The 11,244-nt window shown below is 37.1% G+C and overlaps 1 protein-coding gene across 1 annotated transcript; it reads right to left on the bottom strand.

Annotated features, from left to right (window-relative positions):
* Positions 1 to 2,691: 2,691 nt before the first annotated feature.
* On the bottom strand, positions 2,692 to 5,804 carry LOC139841932 (uncharacterized). The gene is made up of 9 exons (XM_071832119.1): positions 5,765 to 5,804; positions 5,446 to 5,618; positions 4,129 to 4,387; positions 3,956 to 4,043; positions 3,739 to 3,863; positions 3,368 to 3,510; positions 3,144 to 3,265; positions 2,866 to 3,028; positions 2,692 to 2,784 (listed from the first exon to the last, which is right to left on the bottom strand). The coding sequence occupies exons 1-9, from the start codon at positions 5,802 to 5,804 to the stop codon at positions 2,692 to 2,694; spliced, it is 1,206 nt and encodes a 401-aa protein (XP_071688220.1).
* Positions 5,805 to 11,244: the final 5,440 nt, after the last annotated feature.

Below are 11,244 nucleotides of genomic sequence, written 5' to 3'. Positions count from 1 at the left end.
TCATTTAATTTGAAGTTCCAATTGTCTATATGTTACATATGATTATGTTTAAATATTTGAGTAGTGATAGTATTGCGTCTGATGAGTAGGTATTCCCTTTCTCTTTTCATTTCAAAATTATTTTCTCACACCAGCATATAGAATTATGAGTTGCCCATTGTTTAAGGTTTTTTTTTTCCTTCTCCTTCACATGTGTAGCAATGTAATGTTTGCCATTTTACCCGTTTCCTTTACACACCTAACAATATCATGTATAACAAGTTAGTCAATTGAATAAATGCATGTATAGCATGTCCATTGTTTTATTTTGTTGTATGTCCTCTCCTTTACATGTCTAACAATGTGGTGTTTACCATGATACTCACTGTAATGTCATCCATCTTAGTGCAAAAAATAACATCGCACACCATTTCATCACGCGCTTGAAGGAATGTTGTGTGTATTTACTCAAGCACTTTGATTTGATACCCAACAAAGAGGAGTACCGTATCTTAAATCACAATAAAATGATGATACAGTTGCAAGGTGCAGCATACTTGAAGAATCAGACGATCACTGTCACATCCACTTTTATCCGGCATCCCTTTGATTGCAATGAAATTGAAGATTTGGTGCCCACCGACGTCAAATACTTAGTTGGTATACTTTGAACCCCCTGTTATTGCTTACTTAATCTCAGTAACCTTTCTATAACTTACACAGGGAATGCTACATGTATGATGTAGATGTTACAGGGCGCGTTATGAACGTAGGGTCACCCAAGGATCAAGGGACCGTTGCGACAACGCTAGATTTTGACCTCGCCAATGAAAGGTATGCTACACAATTACCCACATTGCTGGTTATTTGCCCCGCTTGGACATATATTATTTACTAATGTTTTTCAGTTACCACCTTTCTTATCAGGGGTCAAAAGATCACAGTCACGCTTTGAGGGAAGCTTGGTCCTGATTTCCTAGAGAAGAAACGTGCATCATGTGCGATACACTGCATCATTTTAACGTCAGTGTCTCTGAAAAAGAACTACTTTGGTAAGCTATAGCTTCATTCAACGCCTGCGTGTCTTTGTTTATGTAACCAATAAACAACCCTTTCCTAATTGACTTTGCAGGTATACTCTCCCTTTCCAGCTCCTCAACAACTCTCATCATGGATGACATAGAAATACCCATCATGCACGGATTTATAGAGAAAATCAGGTGCCGCATCCCCTTATATAATACAAAAATATTTACATCATGCATATTAGGTCACTATCAGAAAACAAATGGCATGCTTTTCCCAGTTCAATGGAGCTTCTCGGAGACGATGAAAATTGTTCCCTAGTGCGGAATTTCACGTTACCTAAAGAGGGTACCGTCGCTGAGCTGCTGGACATGGTGCGGAAAGGGAAGAACAACATTTTAAGTCCTTCTTCATTTGTTATATTTTTAATTACACTCTCTGTTAGCAACTAACACAAACATCTAATCTGCGACAACTCCTATTAAAACTTAAATTTACAGCTTGATGTTTTCAAATGTCAAGTCGAGCTCATCGATATTCGGATGAAGAATGGTTGGTACTATACTACATGTAGCATCTGCAAGTTAAAGAAGGGCACATCACGGAAGTTTCGGGGTTTTTAGTGCAAGTCTTGCAAAGAGAATGTCCCCGAGCCCATCTCACGATATTTACTATGCAAACATCTTAGTATCAACGGTTATTGGCCCATGGTTTATCTAAGTTTCTCTGCTTAACATCAGAAAAATTTGCAATGTACGCCTTACAACAACAACAACAACAACAACAACAACAAAACCAAATACCACATAAGTGGTGTATGGGTGAGGTGAGATGTAGACAATCATTCTCCTATCCGAGAATAAAGACAAGTCATTTCTCCACCCAGAGTGAAAACACTCTCAAAAGTGGAGAAAGTTATCCCTCTCTATTCGGTGGATACAGAGAATGCTTCCGAGCAGACCTCCGACCAATAAGTAGGAATAATTTTTTTAAAAATAAAATAAATTTGAGACGCCATGAAAATGGTAAAATTAAATTTTCATGAGTTTTAAATCTTGCCTGAAATTTAATTTAGGATCTAAGAGCAAGTCAAGTCGCCAATAAACGTACGCCTTACATTTGAACTTAATAGGTTTAGGATTGAGTTCGAGGTGAGGGATGCGACGGATGAGACTGTAGTAGTGATGTTTGACGAGACTATGGTCTGCGGAGAAATTAACAAATACAACAGCACAATGTCTCTTAGTTGAGCTTGATAAGGTTAGGATACACTTTTACATTGTGTCCACTTCCTAACTAATAACTAAGTCACCCCTCTACATATACATACGATAAATGCAGGACTGTGTTGCCAAACGCCTGGGCCAACCTACTCAGCACCACTCAGGTTCTACTATTAAAGGCAAATTCATTCTACAACCATGGTACCTATGAAAGCTTCAATTGCATCAAAGTTTACACGAAAGAGAGCATTCCCGACACTCCTCCCCTACAAATGCTGACCAACCAAGCATACCAAAAACCACCACACCCCATACCAAACAAAGCAATGCACCAGGCTCCATAGTGCGCCACTTTGTTTTGCAGGGGTATGGTGGTTGTCGGTATGCTTGGTTGGTCTGAATTTGCGGGGGAGGAGTCTCAGGAACGCTCTCTTTCATGTACTCTTTGATGCAATTGAAGCTTTCATAGGTACCATGGTTGTAGAATGAGTTTACCTTTAACAGTAGAACCTTCGTGGTGTTGAGCAGGTTGGCCAGGGCGTTTGGCAACACAGTCCTGCATGTATCCTATGTATATATAGAGGTGTGAGTTAGTTAGTGTTTAGGAAGCGGACACAATGTAAAAGTATATCCTAACCTTATCAAGCTCAACTAAGAGACATTGTGCTGTTATGTTTGTTAACTGCTCCACAGTCTTGTCAAACAGCAATACTACAGTCTCGACCGTCGCATTCCTCACCTCGAACTCAATCCTAAACCTTTTAAGTTCAAATGTAAGGCGTACATTGCAAATTTGCCTGCTGTTAAGCAGTGAAACTTAGATAAACCATGGGCCAATAACTGTCGATACTAAGACGTATGAATAGTAAATACCGTGTGATGGGCTCGGGGACATTCTCTTCACAAGACTCTCACCAAAAACCCTGAAACTTCCTTGATTTGCCCTTCTTTGACTTGCATATGCTACAGGTAGTATAGTACCAACCATTCTTCATCCGGATATCGGTGAGCTCGACTTGACATTTGAAAACATCAAGCTGTAAATTTAAGTATTAATAGGAGTTGTCGCAGATTAGATGATTGTGTTAGTTGCTAACAGAGAGTGTAATTAAAAATATAAAAAATGAAGAAGGACTTACAACATTGTTCATCCTTTTTCGCACCATGTCCAGCAGCTCAGCGAGGGTACCCTCTTTAGGTAATGGGAAATGCCGCACTGGGGAACAATATTCGTCGTCTCCGGGAAGGTCCATTGAACTCGAAAAAGCATGCCATTTGTATTCTATTAGCGACCTAATATACATGATGTAAATATTTTTGTATCATATAAGGGGATGCGGAAACTTATTTTCTCTATAACGCCGTGCATGATGGGTATTTCTATGTCATCCATGATGAGATTTGCTGAGGAGCTGGAATGGGAGATGTACCTGCAAAGTCAATTAGGAAAGGGTTGGTTACTGGTTACATAAACAGAGACACGCAGGCGTTGAATGAAGCTATAGCTTACCAAAGTAGTTCTTTTTCACAAACACCGACGTTAAAGTGATGCAGTGTATCGCAGGCGATGCAGGTTTCTTCTCGAGGAAATCAGGACCAAGCTTCCCCCAAAGCGTGACTGTCATCTTTTGACCCCTGATAAGAAAGGTGGTAACCAAAAACATTAGTAAATAATATATGTTCAGGCAGGGCAAATAACTAGCAATGTGGGTAGTTGTAAAGCAGACCTTTCATTGGCGAGGTCAAAATCCAGCGTTGCCGCACCAGTCCTCTGATCCTTGGGTGACCCTACGTTTATAACGTGCCCTGCAAAATCTACATCATACATGTAACAGTCCCTATGTAAGTTACAGAAAGGTTACCGGGATTAAGTAAGCAATAAAGGGAGTTCAAAGTATACCAACTAAGTATTTGTCGTCGGTGGGCACCAAATCTTCAATTTCAATGCAATCAAACAGGTGCCAGATAAAAGTGGATGTGGCAGTGATCGTATGCTTCTTCAAGTATGTTGCACCTTGCAACTGTATCATCATTTTGTTGTCCTTTAAGATACGGTACTCCTCTCTGTTGGGTATCACTTCAAAGTGCTTGAGTAAATACACACAGCCTTCCTTCAAGAGCGTGATGAAATGGTGTGAGATGTTATTTTTTGCATTAAGCTGGATGACATTACCATGAGTATCATGGTAAACACCACATTGTTAGACATGTAAAGGAGAGGACAGACAACAGCTTAAAACAATGGACATGCTATACATGCAATTATTCAATTGACTAACATGTTATACATGATATTGTCAGGCGTGTAAGCAAACGAGTAAAATGGCATTACATTTCTACACATGTGAAGGAAAAGGAAAAAACAACCTTAAATAATGGGCATCTCATAATTCTATGTGCTGATGTGAGAAAATAATATTGAAATGAAAAGGGAAAGGGAATACCTGCTCAACAGATGCAATATTATCACTACTCAAATACTTAAACATTATCATAAGCAACATATAGACATTTGGAACTTCAAATTAAATGAGTTAAAAAGAAATTCCATACACATATATTCGGAGACAATACTACCAATACTCAAATACTTAAACATTATCATATTTAACATGTAGGCAACTGGAACTTCAAATTAAATGAGTTAAAATGATTTCATACACATGTATCCTATATAATCCATACAAATATATATAAATGTGAGTATACATACTAAAATGTGAAATTATAAGCATCAACTTTGGTACGCTTGTGAAGGATTAAACAAATATAAGCTGAAACAATGAATAACTCATACGTCTATGAGCTGCAGTGAAATAATAATGTGGAAATAAAAAGGAAATGTTATACATCTTCATCAGAGACAATACTATCACTAATCAAATACTTGAACATGAATTAATTCCACTAACTAACATGTTAAACATGGTATTGTTAGAAATGTGAAGCAAAAGGGTAAAAACAGCCTACAACAATGAATATTTTATACATGGACTAATTTCGCTCAGTGAAATGTTATACATTACATTATTACACATGTGAAGGAGATGACAAAAAAAAACCTAAAAAATTTATAACTCATAAGTCTATGATGTGGTGTGAAAAAATAATGTGGAAATAAAAAGAGAATGGTATACCTATTCATCAGACACAATAAAATCAGAACTCAAATACTTCCCATATGTTGTGTGAGTATCCCCATTCAGCATATTATAACCTTCACCACAGCGTGCTTTCCAACCTCAAGTTCATTAAGGTATACATAATTTTTGTTGTCAACAACTGGAATGGGTGTTTGTGCAGTTTTAGCCATTGGAATAGGTTGTGGTTTTTTGGTAATGACGGATAACCATAGACCAGATACCAACAATTTATAGGTACCTAACAAACCTGCACATTGAATATATTCATGCAGTTACATAGCAGAGTTAAATGTTATTCGATTTAAATCGTAACTGAAAGTTTATGTGATTGTTGAGAACATTTGATTTGATTTTACCAAGCCAATTTAATGCAAATAATGAATTTTGACATACCTTGGGTGGTTTCTTGGATGTGCAGGAGCTTAGGATCCATTGAATTGAATTCAATTCCATTCATAACATAACGTAAGGTTTAAAGATCCAAATAAATGAAACAAACCGTTCAGTTTTTGATCTGCATGTGAAACTCCATCAACTCCAAATGATGATACTCTGTGCAACGCCTACAGTGGGGAACCCACCCTAGTGGTCCAGTGGTTCACCCCTTTGCACTTGCGCATTGGGATGGAGGTGGGGAGGTCTCAAGTTCGAGTCTGTCCCCTGAATAATATCCATGGGATTTATTTCCTGGAAGCCGGATTGCCCCGGGGAAGGTTTTACCGACCGTATTCAGGACCCAGGTCCGACCGCCTGCCCCTCGGGATGGTTTAAGGTTCGGATCCCTGTAATGCGGTTCGGTTTTCCTGCCAGAAAGCGCGTGCGTGCGTGGCAAATGAAAGTATTCGATGCCAACAACTTTCCTTTAAAAAAACACCATCTTTCAGCCGGCTGATCGGTGGGGATTAAACGGGTGTAAGTTCGATGACGGAGGATGCATATGGGTGAGTGTGAAGAACCCTAAGAGATGAGAAAGGTGAAATAAGAACCCAAAAGTTTGGTTCGATGAGTTTGAGTTTGGAACATGATGATGATGATGATGATGATGATGATGATGATGATGATGATGACGACGATAATAATGATAATGATAAAGAATCAACCTCCTGAGCTTTCATAACAAACTCACATCTCTTAAAACATAGCTTGTATCGCTTGGAGTTTCACGAGACGAAACCGTCTCGCACTTGCATCTTCAAACCCGAAAAATTCATCCTGAAAAATTCCCAGATTCAAAAAATCCTATCTCAAAATCTAACGGTCCAATTGGTCTCAAAATTTTATAGCAAGTAGATCTGTACGTCTTTTACTTACACTAAAATTTCAAGGCGATCCAACGGTTAACGAACCCGCTATGAATTTTCTTCTGCAGCTATGCATGAATATCCGAATTTTGCTCAATCGTTCCTTTGTACAGGATAACGAGGAACAAGAACCCGATCCAACACCCAGATATTTTCGAAAATCTCTCCGTGTATCTTCTGCAACAAAACCATATCGAACCGGGCCCTTAGACTCCGTAACTCTTAGCGAGTCAATCACCATCATAATGCAACCGCGTGCACCGTTACATCATAACCTGTCAGGATCAGACCAACCCTGGTGTGATCAACTTTCATAGATATATACACATACCCTAAGTTCACAGCGATCAACTAAGTCTCTAGATCTCGACACAAGTTGCAAGACACACAACCCTGTCGTTTGATCTAACCTTGATGAAAAAACCGAGTCATCAACCATATCGAACACCTTGCTTTTCAAATTGTCATCGTTCCCATACTCGAACCTTGAGCTCTAGATACCACTTGTTAGGATTTGGGACCCAAATAAGACAAGTGATTAATCATAAGCACTAACCCACAAACGACAAACGAAAGGTTAAAGAAAAATGATAAATAAACGACACAAGATTTAACGTGGTTATATCTCAACTCCAAAACACGGAAAAGGGTTCAGTCCACGGGCGCAAACCAGAGATTTTTCACTATTAATTTCGTGCACATGTGTTATGGTTACAATAGGGTGTTTACATAGGCAAATCTAAACAAGGAAACAACTTAAAGAGCAAGAAAACACGTTCTTCCTCGTCAGGCTCCCGGATAGGCTTAAGCTGCGCCGTGGCTGGAGGAGCCACGTTGTGGCTTAAAGCATGATTTCAAAACTAACAGCATTGCAACCTTCGAACCTCAATCCAAGTGTTGAGCCATGACGCGCCTTAATGAGCCATGGCGCGCCTTAACATTAAAATGTACTTTTCTTGTTTTTTTGATATCCTTCACACATCCAACAATTTTTAAGTTGGAAGGCGATTGAATCTTTATTAGTGCTAAAGAGAGTTTCAATGTTTAACTACGTGGCACTAGCAGTGGTTATTTCTTCGTGAATATTTCAAGAACATTAGGAGCAATAGTGCTATAGATCCACATTCTTATAGCGGAGTCAAGTTTGATCCATTCAGGATCGGTGGGAGGTATGCGGTTGTCATATGTACTATCGTCTATCGATGTGATCGATCACGTTAAAATCGATATATTGGGTTTCAAATAGATCGATCAAAGCATCGTAGTTGAGATGATCGAGGCTTAAAATGAGTGGTATATGTGACTTGATATAAGTAATGCTATAAGCTTTATGGAGAGGGGTAGCGGATGATGGTGGATTAGAGTTTTCTTATGTCATGGTGATGATGGTGATCAACAGAGAGCAAAAGATCAATACAATGGAATGAAGTGTTCTTTGTTTTTTTGAGAGTGAAGGAGAAGGTGGTTAAATGAGATATAAAAAGATGGGGAACATGAAGTATATATTATTATTTGATTTGATGATATTATTAGTTCAAAGATAGATAGAAAATATATGGTGGTTGGAAGAAAAAGGAGAAAAAAAATTGCACGGAGTTTGCACGAAGGTGTAGTCGAGATTGATGGAAGGATGAGAACAAATTTCAAAAATATGAGATTAGAAGAAGATATGGTCAGATGGAATATTTTCCCGTGAAGAATACAATTGTATTGACACAAATATAAAAATACAAAAATGGGCCGAGCTCGTTAGATATGTCATATGGGCTAAGACAACAATATATAAGACTCTTTAGTATAGATTTTTCGTAATTATGGAGTATTATATAAAATTTATTTAATGATTACTTAGTATATGTTATAATTCAGTAGGCTTATAACTACCTTTAGTGATTTGATTCGAGTGTTATAATTCAGTAGGCTTATAACTACCTTTAGTGATTTGATTCTTGATTAAGAATACTAATAATGAAGTGTATGAACAAAGATGATAATGGAGAGAAAGAAAGAAACACTTTGTAAGTGTGAGAAATGGTGCAAGTTTAATGCTTGCATTCATGAGTATTTATAGCCTAAAATCTCAATATAAAAATACATACTTTATGTACCAAAATTGAATTATACACCAAAATTGACTATCCATATCAATATTATTATTATTATTATAACACTCCCCCTTGGATAGCAATTTTGTTTTGTTGAAGATCAACTATAAATTACTGCCTCGTTAAAAACCTTGCTAAAGAAAACCCAGTGGAAAAAAACTTTAGCTAAGAGAAAAAGAGTGCAGCATGGAGTTGACTCCCCCTCACGTAGACATCGCTTCAGCTGTTACATCTTTTGAACATGTCTCATGCCAATGTTATGAACGTGTGTTCTGAAAATAGTAGTTGGAAGTGCTTTCGTGAAAAGATCAGCAGAGTTTTTGCTGGATTGCACATATCTCATTTCAATCTGGTTGTTCTTAATGAGATTTTGAGTGTATGAGAAGAATCTAGGAGGTACGTGTTTTGTTCGGTCACTTTTGATGTACCCTTCTTTCATCTGTGCTATACAAGCTGCATTATCTTCATAGATAGTTGTTGGATTTTTATCGCGTTCTAGTCCACAAGAATCAGTAATGAATTGTGTCATTGATCTTAACCAAAAACATTCTCGAGTAGCTTCATGTAATGCAATCACTTCAGCATGATTTGATGATGTAGCAACAAGTGTTTTTTTTTAGAACGCCGTGATATTGCAGTACCTCTATTTAGGAATACATATCCAGTTTGAGATTTAGCTTTATGTGGATCAGATAAATAACCTGTATCTGCATAACCAACCAAATCTTGTTTTGATTCGTTATAATAAAATAATCCTAAATCAGTAGTTCCTTGAACGTATCAAAATATGTGTTTGATCCCATTCCAGGGTCTTTTGGTAGGAGCAGAGCTGAACTTTGCCAACAAATTAACTGCAAAAGAAATGTCAGGTCTTGTACAATTTGTAAGATACATAAGAGCTCCAATTGCACTAAGATATGGTACTTCTGGTCCAAGAATATCTTCATTATCTTCACATGGACGAAATAGATCAGCTTCAACATTGAGTGATCTAACAACCATATGAGTACTTAATGGTTTTGCCTTGTCCATATTGAAACGTTTCAAAATCTTTTCAGTATATGTTGTTTGATGTACAAGTTAACCATTAGGCATATGCTCAATTTGTATACCAAGGCAATACTTGATTTTTCCGAGATCTTTCATTTCAAATTCTTTCTTTAGAAGTTGAATGGCTTCATGGATTCCTTTATTTGTACATATGATGTTAAGATCATCAACATAAATAGCTATGATCACATATCCGGATGTTGTTTTCTTAATGAAAACACATGGGCAAATAAGATTATTGGTATACCCTTTGCTTATCAAGTAATCACTTAATCGTTTATACCACATGCGACCCGATTGTTTCAACCCATATAAAGACCTTTGTAACTTGATTGAGTACATTTCTTTGGGTTTTGTATTGGTTGCTTCTGATACCTTAAATCCTTCAGGTATCTTCATATATATATCACTATCAAGTGATCCATATAGATAAGCAGTCACAACATCCATGAGATGCATTTCTAAATTTTTAGAAACTGCCAGGATGATTAAGTATCTAAAAGTAATTGCATCCATAACAGGAGAATAAGTTTCCTCATAATCAATTCCTGGTCTTTGAGAAAAACCTTGAGCTACAAGTCTAGCTTTATACCTTGTAACTTCATTTTTCTCATTTTTTCGCACAAAAACTCATCTATATCCCACAGGTTTCACATCTTTAGGTGTTAGAATGATAGATCCGAAAACTTTTCTTTTATTGAGCGATTCAAATTCAGCTAGTATTGCTCCTTTCCAATGATCCCAATCATATATATTTTGACATTCCATGACAGATTTTGGTTCTGGATCTTCATCATCATTCATGATGTCATATGTAACATTATATGAAAATATCTCATCAAGATTTTTCATTTCATTTCGGTTCCATAATATTTTTAAATGTGCATAATTGATTGAAAATTCCATATTGACATCATCAATCTCCTCTGCAGAAGGAGTATTATTTGTGGTTCTTCTTGAACACTTTCTTTTACCTCATTATCAGCTGATTTTCTTTTTCGAGGATTTTTATCTTTGGAACCAATTGGTCTCCCACATTTCTGGCGTGGCAAAGACTCAAGAGTGACATTATTGCCAGCTTTTGGAATTTCAATTCGAGCTGGAGCATTTGCTACTGGTATATATGATTTAGTCACTCTTTTTTGTATCTGTAAATGCATCAGGCAATTTATTCGCAAGTTCTTGCATATGCATTATTTTTTGAACTTTGGTCTCGCATTCTTTTGTGCGAAGATCAAGATACATTAATTGAGGTTTACACCATGAAACATCATTTTCTTTAGTTTTTATTTCTCCCCCTAATCTAGGGAACAATGTTTCATTAAAGTGACAATCAGCAAAACGTGTTGTAAAAACATCACCCGTCATGGGTTCAATATATCTTATGATTGAAGATGTTTCATATCCAACATATATT

The sequence above is a fragment of the Rutidosis leptorrhynchoides genome, chromosome 4 (assembly GCF_046630445.1).
Source record: "Rutidosis leptorrhynchoides isolate AG116_Rl617_1_P2 chromosome 4, CSIRO_AGI_Rlap_v1, whole genome shotgun sequence".
Classification (NCBI taxonomy): Eukaryota; Viridiplantae; Streptophyta; class Magnoliopsida; order Asterales; family Asteraceae; genus Rutidosis; species Rutidosis leptorrhynchoides.
The sequence above is the reverse complement of the archived record's forward strand: the minus strand, read 5'-3'. Positions and strand labels throughout refer to the sequence as shown.

Coding starts and splice junctions, on each gene's coding strand:
- LOC139841932 (XM_071832119.1), bottom strand. CDS start 5,804: ATGGATCCTAAGCTCCTGCACATCCAAGAAACCACCCAAG. Junction 3,864..3,955: donor TTTGACCTCGCCAATGAAAG/GTCTGCTTTACA, acceptor CTTTCTTATCAG/GGGTCAAAAGATGACAGTCA. Junction 3,029..3,143: donor AGGAAGTTTCAGGGTTTTTG/GTGAGAGTCTTG, acceptor ACTGCTTAACAG/CAGGCAAATTTGCAATGTAC.